Source organism: Pongo pygmaeus, chromosome 1 (assembly GCF_028885625.2).
Source record: "Pongo pygmaeus isolate AG05252 chromosome 1, NHGRI_mPonPyg2-v2.0_pri, whole genome shotgun sequence".
Taxonomy (NCBI): Eukaryota; Metazoa; Chordata; class Mammalia; order Primates; family Hominidae; genus Pongo; species Pongo pygmaeus.
The window spans coordinates 70,496,502-70,514,938 of NC_072373.2; the positions used below are offsets into that span (position 1 = coordinate 70,496,502).

Consider the following 18,437-nt stretch of genomic DNA (forward strand, 5'->3'; position numbering starts at 1 on the left):
TTGGGGCCTTCAAAACCCTACACACAGCATTCAAAAGATCATCTAGACAGAAAGTTAACAAACATTGGATTTAAGCAACACTTAGAACAAATGGACATTACAGGAATTTACAGAATATTTTATCCAACATCTGCAGAATACACATTCTTCTCATCAGCACATGGCACACTCTCCACAAGTGACCATATGTTAGGCCACAAAATAAGTCTCAACACATATTTGAAAATTGGAAACATTACCAAGTATCTTCTCGGACCACAATGAAGTAAAACTAGAAATTAATAACAAGAGAAACTTTGGAAACTGTACAAATATGTGAAAGTTAAACGACATGCTCCTGAATGATCACTGGGTCAGTAAATACATTAAGAATAAAATTTTTAAATGTCTTGAAACAAATGAAGCACAAGGCCTATGGGATAATGCAAAAGTAGTGCTAAGAGGGAAGTTCATATTAATAGACACCTATATCAAAACAGCAGAAAGATTTCAAATAAACAACCTAATGATGTACCTCCAGGAACTAGAAAAGATAGAAAAAACAAAACCCAAAATTAGTAGAAAAAAAGAAATAATGAATGTCAGAGCAGAAATAAATGAGAGAAACTAAAAAACTACAAAATAACAAAATAAAAAGTTAATTTTTTGAAAAAATAAATAAAATCAATAAACTTCTAGCTAGACTACCCAAGAAAAAAAGAGAGATGACTCAAGCAAATAAAATCAGAAACAAACAAAAAGAGATATAACTGATACCAATGAAATACAATCATGAACAACAATCCACTAACAAATTGGAATACCTAGAAGAAACTAGATATACTCCTGAACACATACCACCTACAAAATTGAAACAGAAAACCTGAACAGACCAATAATGAGTAACAAGATTGAATCAGTAATTAAAAGTCTCCCAAAGAGTGTAAATTAGTTCAACCATTATGGAAGACGATGTGGCGTTTCCTCAAGGATCTGGAACCAGAAATACCTTTGACCTAGTAATCCCATTACTGGGTAGATACAAAAAGGATTACAAATCATTCTGCTATGAAGACACATGCACACGCATGTTTACTGCAGCACTATTTACAATAGCAAAGATTTGGAACCAACCCAAATGTCCATGAATGATAGACTGAATAAAGAAAATGTGGCACATATACACCATGGAATACTAGGCAGCCATAAAAAAGGATGAGTTCATGTCCTTTGCAGGGACATAGATGAAGCTGGAAACTACCATTCTCAGCAAACTAACACAAGAACAGAAAACCAAACACCACATGTTCTCATTCATAAGTGGGAGTTCAACAATGAAAACACATGGACACAGGAAGGGGAACATCACACATCGGGCCTGTTGGGGGCTGGGGGGCAACGGGAGAGAGAGCATTAGGACAAATACCTAATGCATGCGGGACTTAAAACCTAGATGATGGGTTGATGCAGCAAACCACCATGGCACATATATACCTATGTAACAAACCTGCACGTTCTGCACATATATCCCAGAACTTAAAGTATAATTTAAAAAAAAAAAAGTCTCCCAACAAAGCAAAGCCCAAGACCAAATGGCTTTACTGATGAATTGTACACAACTTAGAAAGAATAAACACCAATTCTTCTCAAATGATTCCAAAAAATTGAAGAGGAGGGAATTCTTCTTAACTGATTCTGCAAGGCCAACATTATTTTGATACCAAAACCAGACAAAGACACAACAACAAAAAAGAAAACTATAGACCAATATCATGGATGAACATAGATGCAAAAATCCCAACAAAATACTAACAAAGCAAATCCAACAACATATCAAAAAGATAATACGCCATGATTAGGTGGGATTTATCCTGGAGATGCAAGGAGTTTGTTCAATAAACATATTTGAACATTTTTTGGAGACTTGTGACAACTTGAAAAAGCTCAGCCAGGTGTGGTGGCTCATGCCTGTAATCCCAGCACTTTGGGAGGGCGAGGCAGGGGGATCACCTGAGGTCAGGAGTTTGAGACCAGCCTGGCCAACACGGTGAAACCTCATCTCTACTAAAAATACAAAAATTAACTGGGCATGGTGGCGGATGCCTGTACTCCCAGCTACTCAGGAGGCTGAGGCGGGAGAACTGCTTGAACCCAGGAGGCAGAGGTTGCAGTGAGCCAAGATTGCGCCACTGCACTCCAGCTTGGGCAACAGAGTGAGACTCCATCTCAAAAAAAAAAAAAAAAAAAAAAAAAAAGACAAAGAAAAAGCTCACAGATGAACACAGCCTAGAAATATCAAAAAATGAAGAAAAGTTAGCAATGTCATGAATAGATAAAATACATGTAGATACTGGTCTATTTTATCATTTACTACCATAAAATGTACACTAATCTATTATAAAAAGCTAAAATTTATCAAAACTTACACAAACACTTACAGACCATACATGGCACATTCATAGTCAAGAGAAATGTAAACAAATGTACAGGTACAGTATTAATCATCGTTGAATAAAATTAAGTATAGTACATAATGTATTACTGTAATACTTCTGTAGCCACCTTCTGCTGCTATTGCAGTGAGCTGAAATATCCACTTAAAACACGATGTAGGCCAGGGGCAGTGGCTCATGCCTGTAATCTCAGCACTTTGGGATGCTGAGGCAGCAGGATCACATGAGGTCAGGAGTAGTTCCAGACCAGCCTGGCCAACATGGCAATACCCTGTCTCTACTAAAAATACAAAAATTAGCCGGGCGTGGTGGCACATGCCTGTAATCTCAGCTATTCAGGAGGCTGAGGTAGGAGAATCACTTGAACTCAGGAGGTGGAGGCTGCAGTGAGCCAAGATTGCACCACTGCACTCCAGCCTGGGCGACAGAGTGAGACTCTGTCTCAAAAAATAAAGTACCATATAATGTAATCACTGCATGAGTAGCTTGTCTCTCCAGTCAATTGTGTATTGCAGTAAAAAGTGATCTCTCCCAATTTTCATGTAATTTTCATCATGTTTAGTACAGTAACATAAACCTTGAATAACACCATGGTACCTATACGAAGTGTCAGTAGTGATGCTGAAAGTACAACCAAGAAGCAGAGAAGAGTCATGATGTCACAAGAAAAATTAAATGCTTGATATGTACTGTAGATTCAGGTCTGCAGTTGTGGTTACCCACCATTTCCAACAGACAAATTCGTCTTGTAAATAGATGATGTAAATGTACAATATCAATGAATACAGTACAGTACTACAAATGTATTTTCTCTTCTTTATGATTTTCTTAGTATTTTCTTTTCCCTAGCTTACTTTGTTGTAAGAATACATTATATAATATATATATAACATGCAAAATATGTGTTAATTGACTGTTTATCAGTAAGGTTTCCAGCCAACCATAGAATATTAGTGATTAAGTTTTGGGGACATCAAAAGTTATATGTAGGTTTTTGACTATGTGGGTTTCAGTGTCTCTAACCCCTGCATCGTTCAACAGTTGACTGTATACTGAAAGACACTGTTTCAAGTAAGATTAACTGATCCATTGTGACAAATGCTGCTAGCAAGGCAAGTGAAATGAGAATTGATCATTGGATTTAGCAATATGAAGATCATAGGTGACTTTGTCAAGCGCCATTTAGTGGCATGGTAGGGATGAGACACAAGTGATAATGGCAAGAGAAGAAACAATGAAGACAATGAGTATGACAACTCTTTGTAGAGATTTCCTGTAAGGAGACCATAGGAGGAAGGGAATGTGTAGTTCTAAGAGACCTGGGACATTTTTGTTCGTGTTTTTTGTTTTTAAGATGGGAGTAATTATAGCATATTTGCATACTGATAGGATTAATCAGCTAGAGAGGGAAAAATTAATGATGCAAAAAAGAGAAGGAACGTTTGCTGAAAGTTTCTCAAGTAAGTAACAGGGGATATAAAAGTATACAAACAAGAGATTGGCCTTAGAAAGGAGCAGACTATAGTTAACAAAAGGGAAAACAAAATATATAAGCACAGATGCAGGTGGGTGGATAGATGTGGGGGTGACAACTTAAGTTCTCTTCTGTTTGCTTCTACTTCTTAGAAAGCAAGATCATCAGCTTATAAAGAGGGTGGAAAGGTAAGATTGAAAGTATAAGGATAGAAGACTAAGTATAGAAGTCACCTCAAAAAACAAGAAAGTTATACTACAGAAAAAAGTAGTATATAGAGTAGGCAAAAATTGAATAAAGTATCTCATGTTACGTATTAGTCCATTTTCATGCTGCTGATAAAGACATACCCAAGACAGGGTGATTTTTTTTTTTTTTTTTTTTGAGAGGGAGTCTGGCTCTGTTGCCAGGCTGGAGTGCATGATGTCGGCTCACCGCAACCTCCGCCTCCCAGGTTCAAGCGATTCTCCTGCCTCAGCCTCTTGAGTAGCTGGGACTGCAGGCGCATGCCACCACGCCCAGTTAATTTTTGTATTTTTAGCAGACATGGGGTTTCACCACGTTGGCCAGGATGGTCTCTCTCTCTTAACCTCGTGATCCGCCTGCTTCAGCCTCCCAAAGTGCTGGGATTACAGGCGTGAGCCACTTTGCCCGGCCCCGAGACTGAATAATTTATAAAAGAAAAGAGGTTTAATGTACTCACAGTTCCACGTGGCTGGGGAGGCCTCACAATCATGGTGGAAGGTGAAAGGCCCCTCTTACATAGCAGCAGGCAAAGAGAGAATGAAAGCCAAGCAAAAGGGGTTTCCCCTTATAAAACAATCAGGTCTCGTGAGACTTACTACCCCGAGAACAGTACAGGGAAACCACCCCCACGATTCAATTACTTCCCCCCAGGTCCTTCCCACAACACGTGGGAATTATGGGAGCTAAAATTTAAGATGAGCTTTGGGTGGGGACACAGCCAAACCGTATTATGCTAGTAAAGAATAAAATAGAATAAAAGTAAAAATACATTTCTGAACTTAGATTTTAGGCACATTTGGTTTTTCTTGACATTTAAAAAATTCAATCGCTCTTCAATCAATTTTTTAGAAAGCACAGGAATAGGCTGTATTAAAAGAGATATAAAACAAGATGTAATGTGTGTTCTTAGATTGGATACTGGTTTGGCTAACCCAACTGTGAAATATATTTTGGAAAAACTTGGGAAAATTTTAATATCTAGCTAATCTATGAAGTAAAAATTTACTGAAATAGGCAGACATTCTTTTTTTTTTTTTTTTTTTGAGATGGAGTTTTGTTCTTGTTGCCCAGGCTGAAGCACAATGGCACAACCTCAGCTCACCACAATCTCTGCCTCCCAGGTTCAAGCGATTCTCCTGCCTCAGCCTCCCAAGTAGCTGGGATTACAGGCATGTGGCACCACACCCGGCTAATTTTGTATTTTTAGTAGAGAAAGGGTTTCTCCATGTTGGTCAGGCTGGTCTCGAACTCCCGACCTCAGGTGATCCACCCACTTTGACCTCCCAAAGGGCTGGGATTACAGGTGTGAGCAACCGCGCCTGGCCGTAGACATTCTTTTTATCATTTGTTTGTTTGTGTGTCTTTTTTTTTTGTTTTGAGACGAGTCTCGCTCTGTCACCCAGGCTGGAGTGCAATGGCGTGATCTCAGCTCACTGCAAGCTCTGCCTCCCGGGTTCACGCCATTCTCCTGCCTCAGCCTCCCAAGTAGCTGGGACTACAGGCACCCACCACCGCACCCAGCTAATTTTTTTTGTATTTTCAGTAGAGACTGAAAAAGGGTTTCACTGTGTTAGCCAGGATGGTCTCGATCTCCTGACCTCGTGATCTGCCCACCTTGGCCTCCCAAAGTGCTGGGATTACAGGCGTGAGCCACCACACCCAGCTATCTTCTCTTTTTTTATTTTTATTTTTTATTTCTTTCCTAATTTTTAAATTTTATTTTTCCATAAGTTATTGGGGCACAGGTGGTATCTGGTTACATGAGTAAGTTCTTTAGTGGTGATTTGTGAGATTTTGGTGCACCCATCACCCAAGCAGTATACACTGCACCATATTTGTGGTATTTTATCCCTCATCCCCCTCCCACTCTTTCCCCCAAGTCCCCAAAGTGTATTATTCTTATGCCTTTGCATCCTCATAGATTAACTCCCACGTTATCAGTGAGAACATACAATGTTTGGTTTTCCACTCCTGAGTTACTTCACTTAGAATAATGGTCTCCAATCTCATCCAGGTCACTGCAAATGCCATTAATTCATTCCTTTTTATGCCTGAGTGGTATTTCATCATATATATATACCACAGTTTTTTTATCCACTCGTTGATTGATGGGCATTTGGGTTGGTTCTACAATTTTGCAATTGTGAATTGTGCTGCTATGAACATGCCCATGCAAGTATCTTTTTCATATGACTTCTTTTCCTCTGGGTAGATACCCAGTAGTGAGATTGCTGGATCAAATGGTAGTTCTACTTTTAGTTCTTTAAGGAATCTCCACACTGTTTTCCACAGTGGCTGTATTAGTTTACATTCCCACCAGAGTGTAGAAGTGTTCCCTAATCACTGCATCCATGGCAACACCTGATTTTGATTTTTTGATTATAGCCATCCTTGCAGGAGTAAGGTGGTACTGCATTGTGGTTTTGATTTGCATTTCCCTTATCATTAGTGATGTTGAGCATTTTTTCATATGTTTGTTGCCCATTTGTATATCTTCTTTTGAGAATTGTCTATTCATGTCCTTTGCCCACTTTTTGATGTGATTGTTTGGTTTTTTCTTACTGATTTGTTTGAGTTCTTGTAGATTCTGGATATTAGTCCTTTGTCAGATGTATAGATTGTGAAGATTTTCTCCCACTCTATGGGCTGTCTGTTTACTCTGCTGACTGTTCCTTTTGCTGTGCAAATGCTCTTTAGTTTAATTAGGTCCCAGATATATATCTTTGTTTTTATTGCTTTTGCTTTTGGGTTCTTGGTCATGAAATCCTTGCCTAAGCCAATGTCTAGAAGAGGTTTTCCAATGTTGTCTTCTATAATTTTTATACTACAGATCTTAGGTTTAAGTCCTTAATCCATCTTGAGTTGATTTTGTACAAGGTGAGAGATAAGGATCCAGTTTCATTCTCCTACATGCGGCTAGCCAATTATCCCAGCACCATTTGTTGAAAAGGGTATCCTTTCCCCACTTTATATTTTTGTTTGCTTTGTTGAAGATCAATTGGCTGTAAGTATTTGGGTTTATTTCGGGATTCTCTATTCTGTTCCATTGGTCTACGTGCCTATTTTTATACCAGTACCACGCTGTTTTGGTGACTATGGCCTGAAATAGGTAGACATTCTTAACTGAAAAAATGTTGATTGTAGAATAGTGCATACAATACAATTTTGGTTTTAACTATACATATACATGTGAGTACATGTACACAGAAACAAGACCCATAGCACCAGCCTGCCTGCTCCCTCCCAATACTGCAGCTTCCCCCAGGCCCACGGCAACACCCCACATCACTTTGCTGGCCCATGTGTGTGCAGGCATGTTTTGCTTTCCTTGCCTCACCAGCATGCATGTGTGCATGCACCCTGCCCTGCCACTGATATGGCAGTAGTACATTCTGCCCTTCCACACCCTCCCCCCAACCCGTCACAAGGCTTTGATCCATTACAGTGACAGCCTTGGTGGGCAGACACCCAGCCAGTCCCACCCCCACCAGCACCCTGCCCATAGTGGCAACACTCCTCCAAGAGTAAAACTAAGCTCAGAGAACAGTGGACTCTCCCCTGCCCTGAGTGACCACCCCTGCCTGCAGCTCACAGAGAATGCACATAGACCTGCACCTGCCAGAGCCTTACCCCCATGCTAAGACCACCACCAGCACAACTGTGCACACAGTTGCCAGCAGGGACCCCCCAACCCTCTTCCAGCTGTGCTGCCTCCACTCTGTGGTGACACCCACATGGAAGCAGGTACCTCAGCACCTGTTGTAGCCAACGAGAATGCACCCCCACAACACTGCCACTACTGCTGCTGCTGACACATGAAAACAAGGGCAGATCCCACTGCCACAGCACTATGAAAGGCTTTGGCTGACACCACCCATCAGAGGGTAGTGACCAGTGGTCCAGGAGCATCTCAGCTCCTCCAGTGCAGTGAATTCCTAACCTCAAGGAGCAGAGAACAAAGCTGGTCCCAATACAAGTCCCCCAGAGTTGGAGTACATGGTCCAGGAGTTGGAAGCTGAGCGTTGGCCCCCTAGAATCTTCCAGAAATAAAGCCAGTTGGTTGAATCCACTTTATACCACAATCAAACTCTCAATGTCATCATATAGGATAAAAGGGAAAAAAAACACCCAAACATCAGCAACTTCAAAGATGAAACAAACATCAGCTCACAAATATGAGAAAAAAACAACACAAGAACTCTGACAACTCAAAAAGCCAGAGTGCCTTCTTTCCTCCAAATGATCACACCACCTCTCCAGCAAGGGTTCTGAACTGGGCTGAGATGGCAGAAATGACACAAACAGAATTTATGCTATGGATAGGAATGAAGATCATTAAGATGCAGGAGTATGCTGAAACCCAATTCAAGGAAGCTATGAATCACAATAAAATGATAAAGGAGCTGACAGAAAAAATAGCCAGTACAGAAAAGACTGTAACTGGCCTGATAGAGCTGAAAAAATGTTCTACAATAACTTCATAATGCAATTACAAGTATTAATAGAAGAATAAACCAAGTTGAAAAAAGAATCTCAGAACTTGAAGACTGGTTTTCTGAAATAAGAGAGTCAGACAAGAATAGAGAAAAAAGAATAAAAACAAATGAACAAAACCTTGGAGAAATGTGGGATTATGTAAAGGTACCAAATCTATGACTCATTGATGTCCCTGAAAGAGATAGGGTGAGTGTAAGCAACTTGGAAAACATATTTTAGGGTATCATCCATGAGGATTTCCCCAACCTAGCTAGAGAGACCAACATTCAAGCTCAGAAAATGCAGAAAACTCCAGTACAATACTTCACAAGAAGATCATCCTCAAGGCACATAATCATCAGATTCTCAAAAGTCAAAATAAAAGAAAAAAGGTTAAAGGCATCTAGAAAGAAAAGGCAGGTCACCTACAAAAGGAAGCCCATCAGACTAACAGTGGACCTCTCAGCAGAAACCCTACAAGCCAGAAGAGATTGGAATCCAATATTCAACATTCTTTAAAAAAAGAAATTCCAAACCAGAATTTTATATATGTCCAAACTAAGCTTCATAAGTGAAGGAGAAATAAGATCCTTTACAGACAAGCAAGTGCTGAGAAAATTCATTACCACCAGATCTGCCTTAAAAGAGCTCCTGAAGGAAGCACTAAATATGGAAAGGAAAGACCATTACCAGCCGCTATTAAAAAACACATAAGTACACAGACCAGTGACACTATGAAGCAACCACACAAACAAGTCTGCCTTATAACCAGCTAACATGATGACAGGATCAAATCTATATATATCTTTACTGGTTTACCTTAAATGTAAATGGGCTAAATGTCCTGATTAAAAGGCACAGAGTTGCAGGCTGGATAAAGAAACAAGACCCATTGGTATGCTATCTTCAAGAGACTCATCTCACATGCAGTGACACCCATATGCTCAAAATAAAGGGATGGAGAAAAATCTACCAAGCAAATGGAAAAATCCATTCTGAGTGATTGATACATAAATTATACATTAATACATAAATTATAATTTAGTCATATGGTTAATATTATAGTGCAGAAAAAATTTATTTGTTCTATATGCATCATAATGAGAAGATCTCAAAAGAATAGTATTTATTTGGTAAAAGCAAATTTTTTTTTTTTTTGAGATGGAGTCTTGCTCTGTCACCTGGGCTGGAGTGCAGTGGCGCAATCTCAGCTCACTGCAACCTCCGCCTCCTGGGTTCAAGCAATTCTCCTGCCTCAGCCTCCCAAGTAGCTGGGACTACAGGTACGTGCCACCACGTCAGCTAATTTTTTGTAGTTTTAGTAGAGACAGGGTTTCACCATGTTGGCCAAGATGGTCTCGATCTCCTGACTTCATGATCCACCTACCTCGGCCTCCCAAAGTGCTGAGATTACAGGCGTGAGCCGCTGCGCCCAGCCGCAAATTTTTTTATATGTAACTATGTATTATAGTAAAATACAAAAACATGGATAGGAAAGTTACATACCAACTATTGATTAGTGATTAACTCTGGGGAGGGAAGAAGCAGAATGGAGATATATAGAGATAAAGACATAGATATAGATGTATTTTTTTAAATCTCCAAATATTTTTCTTTTTTTTTTTTTCTTTTTTTGAGACAGAATCTCACTCTGTCACCCAGGCTGGAGTGCAGTGGCACGAACTCAGCTCACTGCAACCTCTGCCTCCTGGGTTCAAGCGATTCTCATGCCTCAGCCTTCCAAGTAGCTAGGATTACAGGCAAGCACCTCCACATCCAGCTGATTTTTGTATTTTTAGTAGAGATGGAGTTTCACCATGTTGGCCAGGCTAGTCTCAAACTCTCAACCTCAGGTGATCCACCTGCCTCAGCCTCCCAAAGTGCTGGGATTACAGGCATGAACCAGCATGCCTGGCCTAAATCTCCAAATATTTCTGTAAAATTTTGTTTCCTAAAAATGGGGTGTGAAACAAGTATGACATAATGGCTGACATTTGGTAATTCATGAAAGGTAAATGAGTACTCACTATAATACTTTCTTTTTCTGAATGTTTGAAATATTTCATGCCATAAAATTTCATTAACAGCAACCAGAATAAGAATATTTCATATTGTCATAGCACTGACTATATGCTAAGCACCATTCTAAGTGCTTTACTTATATTACTTCCTTTAATACTCGTAATAACCCTATGAGGTACGTAACATTATTATCCCAGTTTTACATATGGGCAAACTTAGGGCCAGAAAAGTTAAGTGACTTCCCCAAGGTGACACAGCAAACAGTATGGTTCCAGAATCTATGCTATCTATGCTCACTGTTTCTTTACACTTTCTTATAGAAAACCAGAAAGTAATAGCCTGCAATCCTCACTCAACAAAAATGATTAATGCAGAAAGCAACTGTCTATCTCCAAGAGAAAAAATCATGTTTTACCTTCTTTGCACCCAGAATGAGAAATCAACTAAATTCAGATAAAGTAAGCTATCTATATGTGCTTTTAGAATTCAAGAAGTTAGTATCATATATATTATTTCAGAAGCTATATAAGCTTCTTCCCTTTCCCCTATGTAAGCTAAACAAACTTTAAGCAACTCACTTGGCATTCTTTTCCGCATCTAAAAGAGCTTGTGCCAAATCCTTGTGGGCTTTTTCTGTTTCCTTTGTTAATTTCACATCATGTGCCCGAACTAGACACAGTTCCCTGAAATAAAGCAAATAAATTTTTAATTCATATTTGGAGATTTCCAAAAAGTTTCTACCGAGAAAATCAGATTTATACTCAGGAATGTTCTCAGTTATCATGTGTACCTCCCTTCCCAGTTTTTCCACCTTATAAACCAAATCAAGAAATTGAGTGTACATTATAGATGGCATCTTGCCAGGTTTGGAAATGAAATCAGGCTGGCAGGAATCAGACAGAAAGAAGATGTAGGGGAGATCCTTTAGAATGGAGGGAGGCAGATGCTGACATGCAAGGCCTCCATGCTGGTCTACCCCACTTTCTGACATGACTATCCTATCTTCTTTATTCTCACCACTAACCATCTTGCTTCAAGGTTAAAAGTTAGATAATCACTAACTTTGATGGCTATATGATACTTATTCTCTTTGAGATGTTAACATCCATAATGTTAACATCCATAATTATGGCACTGTTCTATAAACCTGATTTAGGTAAACATCTGTATTTTATTTTATTTTATTTTTATTTTCTGAGACAGGGTCTCGCTCTGTCACCCAGGCTAGAGTGCAGTGGTGTGATCTCGGCTCACTGCAACCTCCACCTCCCAGGTTCAAGTGATTCTCCTGCCTCAACCTCCCCAGTAGTTGGGATTATAGGCATGTGCCACCAGGCCTGGCTAATTATTTGTATTTTCAGTAGAGATGGGGTTTCACCATGTTGGCCAGGCTGGTATCAAACTCCTGACCTCAAGTGATCCTCCCACCTCAGCCTCCCAAAGTACTGGGATTACAGGTGTGAGCCACCATGCCCAGCAACATCTATATTTTAGAAGAAAGAGTAAGTCTTTTCCATGTCAAATATATACAGAATCTCCATTTTTATGTGAACTTGCATAACCCATTTATCTATATCTATATCTACAATGACATCTAGTTCTTTTTGTTCTCTTGCTAAACATGAAAAGGAAACAGAAGAACCTTGACCTTTAACCATTCCACTTTCCCTAAATATTTTTTCCTCCCTTTAGAGACATGACATTGACTTTTGTTTTGTGTTTAAGATAATCACAGTTTTTACCTGGTCAGTTCTTCAATGACATGCTTGAAATTATACAATTCTTCTAAAATGCGCTGGTCCATCACTCGCTGAGTTACCAAGTCTTTGTAGAAATCAATCATCTGCCGGGCAATCTGGTCAAGCATTTGCACATACCTCTCTCTGCATGACAAACAACCAAAAAACTCCTAGATCTGATAAATGAATTCAGTAAATTCTCAGGTTACAAAATCAATGTACACAAATCAGTAGCACTGCTATACACCAAGAAAACCAAGCTGAGAATCAAATCAAGAAATCAATCCCTTTTACAACAGCTACAAAAAAAAAAAAAGAAAAGAAAAAGAAAAGAAAATACTTAGGAATATACTTAACCAAGGAGATGAAAGATCTCTACAAGAAAAACTACAAAACACTATTGAAAAAACATTGCATATGACACAAACAAATTGAAACACATCCCATGTTCATGGATGGGTAGAATCAATATTGTGAAAATGACCATACCACCAAACTCAATCTACAGATGCCATGCAATTCCCATCAAAAATACCATCATCATTCTTCACAGAACTGGAAAAAAAAATCCTAAAATTCATATGGAACCAAAAAAGAGCCCACATAGCCAAAGAAATACTAAGCAAAAAGAATAAATCTGGAAACATCATATTACCTGACTTCAAACTATACTATAAGGCTATAGTTACCAAAACAGCATGGTACGGGTATAAAAATAGGCACATAGACCAATGGAACAGACTAGAGAATCCAGAAATAAACTCAGATACTTACAGCCAACTGATCTGCAACAAAGCATACAAAAACATAATGTGGGGAAAGGACACCCTTTTCAACAAATGGTGCTGGGATAACTGGCAAGCCATATGTAGAAGAATGAAACTGGATCCTCATCTCTCACCTTATACAAAAGTCAACTCAAGATGGATCAAAGACTTAAAGACCTGAAACCATAAAAATTCTAGAAGATAACATCAGAAAAACTCTTCTAGACATTGGCTTAGGCAAAGAATTCATGACCAAGAACCCAAAAGCAAATGCAACAAAAACAAAAATAAATAGATGGGACCTAATTAAACTAAAGAACTTCTGCACAGCAAAAGAAATAATCAGCAGGGTAAACAGACAACCCACAGAGAGGGAGAAAATATTCATAAACTATGCATCTGGCAAAGGACTAGTACCTAGAATCTACGATGAACTCCAACAAATCAGCAAGAAAAAAACAAATAATTTCACCAAAAAGTGCACAAAGGACGTGAATAGACAATCCTCAAAAGAAGATATACTAACAGCCAACAAACATGAAAAAATACTCAATATCACTAATTATCAGGAAAATGCAATTTAAAACTACAATGAAATATCACCCTACTATTGCAAAAATGGCCATAATTTAAAAAATCAAAAATAAATGTCAGCTTGGATGTGGTGAAAAGAGAACACTTTTACACTGCTGGTGGGAATGTAAACTAGTACAACCACTATGGAAAACAGTATGGAGATTCTTCAAAGAACTAAAAGTAGAACTACCGTTCAATCTAACAATCCCACTACTGGGTATCTACCCACAGGAAAATAAGTCATTATATGAAAAAGACACACGCACATGCATGTTTACAGTAGCACAATTTGCAACTGCAAAAATATGGAACCAACCTAAATGCCCATCAACCAATGAGTGGATAAAAAAAATGTGGTATATACACACTATGGAATACTACTTAGCTATAAGACGAAATGAAATAATGGCATTTGCAGCAACTTGGTTGGAGTTCGAGACCATTATTCTAAGTGAAGTAACTCAGGAATGGAAAACCAAATATTGTATGTTCTCACTTATAAACAGGAGCTAAGCTATGAGGATGCAAAGGCATAAGAATGATATAATGGACTCTGGGGACTGAGGGGGAAGATTAGGAGGGGGGTGAGGAATAAAGACTACATATTTGGTACAGTGTACACTGCTCAGCAGGTAATGGGTTGTATTAGTCCATTCTCACACTGCTATAAGGATATACCCAAGACAGGGTAATTTATAAAGGAAAGAGATTTAATTGACTCACAGTTCCACAGAGCTGGGGAGGCCTCAGGAAACTTACAATCATGGCAGAAGGGAAAGCAAACATGTCCTTCATCACATGGCAGCAGGAAGGAGAAGAATGAAAGCCCAGAAAAGGAAGAAGCCCTTTATAAAACCATCAGATCTCTGGCCAGGCACAGTGACTCATGCCTGTAATCCCAGCACTTTGGGAGGCTGAGACAGGCGCATCACCTGAGGACAGGAGTTTGAGACTAACCTGGCCAACATGGTGAAACCCTGTCTCTACTAAAAATACAAAAAATTCACCGGGCATGGTAATGCATACCTATAATCCCAGCTACTTGGGAGGCTGAGGCAGGAGAATCGCCTGAACCTAGGAGCCGGAGGTGGCAGTGAGCTGAGATTGCGCCACTGCACTCCAGCCTGGGCAACAGAGTGAGACTCCATCTCAAAATAAATAAATAAATAAATAAAATCATCAGATCTCATGAGAACTAATTCACTATCACAAGAACAGAATGAGGGAAACAGCCCTCAAGACTCAACCATCTCTACCTGGTCCCTTCCACAACATGTGGGGATTATGGCAACTACAATTCAAGATGAGATTTGGGTGGGGACACAGCCAAACCATATCACGACTACACCAAAAATCTCAGAAATCACCACTGAAGAACTTATCTGTGTAACCAAAAACCACCTGTTCTCCAAAAACTATTGAAATAAAATAAGAGAAACAGGGTATCATGCAGAAGGAAAGGACAAAAAGATAGAAAATATGCAAGAGAGAAAGTAATGTTAGGGAATAAAATAGTAAACAGACATTCCAAAAGATATGTGAGATGAACAATATAGAAAAAAAAAAGAAGAAGGCTGGCTGCAGTGGCTCACGCCTGTAATCCCAGCACTTCGGGGGCCCGAGGAGGGTGGATCACCTGATGTCAGGAGTTTGAGACCAGCCTGACCAACATGGATAAACCCTATCTCTACTAAAAATACAAAATTAGCCAGGTGTCGTGGTGCATGCCTATAATCCCAGCTACTCAGTAGGCTGAGACAGGAGAATCGCTTGAACCTGGGAGGCAGAGGTTGCAGTGAGCCAAGATTGCGCCATTGCGCTCCAGCCTGGGCAACAAGATCAAAACTCCATCTCAAAAAAATAAATAAATAAATAATAAAAAGCACAGAAGCAGAATGCTGTGGCTTCATTAAAAAAGAAAAAAAAAAAGGAATCTAGGCTATGTTTTCCTGCCATGCCATACAAGTGAGTGAACAATTGTACAGAATTGTAACCAGAGCCCTAATTATTTGGAATATCATATGTGAGATGTAAAACAAAAATAAAAACTTGTTTTATTCCTTTTTCTAGATATAAATTCTATGAGACTAGAAACCATGTCTTACATATTTGTATTTTTACAACATCTAACAGCATGACTTACAGATAGTGAGATTCTTATAAATAGTTAAATTCATGAATAAAACCAGTTTTTTCAAATTGACAACATGTAAAACGACATCAACTATTTAAACATAAACAAAAATCTTTAATACAAAGAAGTCATTTCTTTTGCTTCTGAATAAAACCAAACAAAATATTTGGAAGTGATCACAGATGATAAATTATAAATACCATGACTGAATAGTATTCATTTATATTAACAGTGATATAGGCCAGGCGTGATGGCTCACACCTGTAACCTCAGCACTCTGGGAGACTGAGGCAGGCAGATCACTTGAGGCCAGGAGTTCAAGACCAGCCTAGCGAACGTGGCAAAACCTTGTCTCTACTAAAAATGCAAAAATTAGCATGGCATGGTGGCACATGCCTATAATCCCAGATACTTGGGTAGATGAGACACAAGAATCACTTGAGCTTGGGAGGCAGAGGTTGCAGTGAGCAGAGATCTCACCACTGCACTCCAGCCTGGGTGACAGAGCAAGACTGTCTTAAAAAAAAAAAAAAACTGATCTAGGTGTTACACCCTAAGCCTGAGGTCCTAGGTTTGTAATATGTCTGAGTTGACTGGTCGTTTAATCTTTCATCCATTGACAGAAAGAATTATCCAGCCCTTGCTTTAAGGCTGAAAATGACAGGGAGTTTATCACCTCAAGATGCAGCTCATATACTGGAAATATCAATTTAAAAAACATCTTCTTTAGGATTTCCCCCTCCTGACAATACAGGAACTAAATACTCTGAAGGACCTTCCCATTACAATCCAACTAGATCCATAAGAGAACACACTTTTAAAGCATTACGGAGTTTGCAGGAAGAAACAGAAGACTCTAGGGATGAAAAACAATAAGAACAAACAAAAAATAGTAAGTTAGAAATGGAGTGGGAGTCGTAAGCAGTAAGCAAACCCAAGGTCAGGGTGGTCCCCAGGAAAATATCAACACTGAGAACCAGAGACTAAGCCTTGGGCTGACTTCAAAGTGGGAGACATGGGCAAGTGTATGACTACTGCATGAATTCCAGATTCCAGAAGGGAGCACATGCAAATCTTCTTTTCCAGAAAGCACCCTGGATTCATGCCCTGAGGATCCCATGGCCAAGGTCAGTGAAATATTAGCTCCACAAGCAAAGGCTGCAAAATACTAATGTAAATAAACTACCATGAATGAGACTCAGAAGAAATAACCAATAGCAGATTTTATAAGACTATGCATGAAATGTTTGAGGAATAAAAGATAGAATCTAAAAATGGGCTGGGCAAGGTGGCTCACACCTGTAATCCCAGCACTTTGGGGGGCTGAGGTGGGCAGATCACCTGAAATTAGGAGTTCGAGACCAGCCTGGCCAACATGGTGAAACCCCGTCTCTACTAAAAATGCAAAATTAGCGAGGCATGGTGGCGCATGCCTGTAATCCCAGCTACTCAGGAAGCTGAGGTGGGAGAATCACTTGAATACGGAGGTGGAGGTTGCAGTGAGCTGAGATCATGCCATTGCACTCTAGCCTGGGTGACAAGAGTGAAACTCCATCTCAAAAAAAGAATCTAAAAATGAATAAGCAATAAAATTATTATATTTGATGAGACAGATGTGGAAAGAAACCAACAGAACTCTTAAGGGAGGCCAGGCACAGTGGCTCACACCTATAATCCCAGCACTCTGGGAGGCTGAGGTGGGCGGATCGCTTGCGGCCAGGAGTTCAAGACTAGCCTGGCCAATATGGCGAACCCTGTCTCTACTGAAAATACAAAAAAAAAAAAAAAAAAATAGCCAGGCATAGTGGTGTGTGCCTGTAGTCCCAGCTACTTGGGAGGCTAAGGCACAAGAATCACTTGAACCCGAGAGTCAGAGGTTGCAGTGAGCCAAGATCGTGCCACTGCCCTGCAGCCTGGGCCACAGTAAGATCCTGTCTCAAAAAAAAAAAAAATCTCTTAGGGGAAAAATATAATTGTTGAGTTAATAATAGATGGGTTATAGCAGAATAGACACACATAGAGAAGACAGTAATGTCCTAGAACAAATTACCCAAAATGTAGGACAGAGACAAGAGGGAAACTATGAAAAAGAGATTAAGAGACAAAGAAGACAGAATGAGAATATCTAACATATATGTAATCAAAGCTCCAGAAACAGAAGACAGAATGCAGTACAGACATGAGTCAAACATCATCACTGATAATTTCCCAAAACTTCTGAAAGACATTAATCTATATAGTGAATTATGGTATAGATAAAGGTACAGGAAATATAAAAAGAAATCCAGAGGAACTAAATTTACTTTCCTACCTGAAGTAACAACAACAAAACAAGGACAAAGAATATGAAACCATTTTTAAGACACTGGATATCAGACAATGAAAGAAAGTGATCCCTGAGAAACCAGAAATAAATAAAGCAAACCCTACAATTGTGCCAGCCTAATGCCTTGGGAGAGTTTTCCAGGCCATAGCACACAGAAAGGGAATCCAGGAAGACCTCAGTTGACTCTCTGAGTTAAGGAGACAGAGTTAACAGTCCAGAGAGATGAAAGCAGCTAGAGTTCAGAG

General features: G+C 39.4%; 1 protein-coding gene across 5 annotated transcripts in view; it reads right to left on the reverse strand.

Annotated features, from left to right (window-relative positions):
• AXDND1 (axonemal dynein light chain domain containing 1) overlaps nucleotides 1-18,437 on the reverse strand; it is a 198,229-nt gene that overhangs the window by 157,360 nt on the left and 22,432 nt on the right. For all 5 annotated transcript variants that reach the window (XM_054456929.2, XM_054457015.2, XM_054457100.1 and 2 more), the window contains 2 exons: nucleotides 12,393-12,533; nucleotides 11,229-11,333 (listed from right to left, as the gene is read on the reverse strand). In XM_054456929.2, the coding sequence (XP_054312904.1) occupies nucleotides 11,229-11,333; nucleotides 12,393-12,533 (246 nt within the window). The remainder of the gene's footprint in view (nucleotides 1-11,228; nucleotides 11,334-12,392; nucleotides 12,534-18,437) is intronic.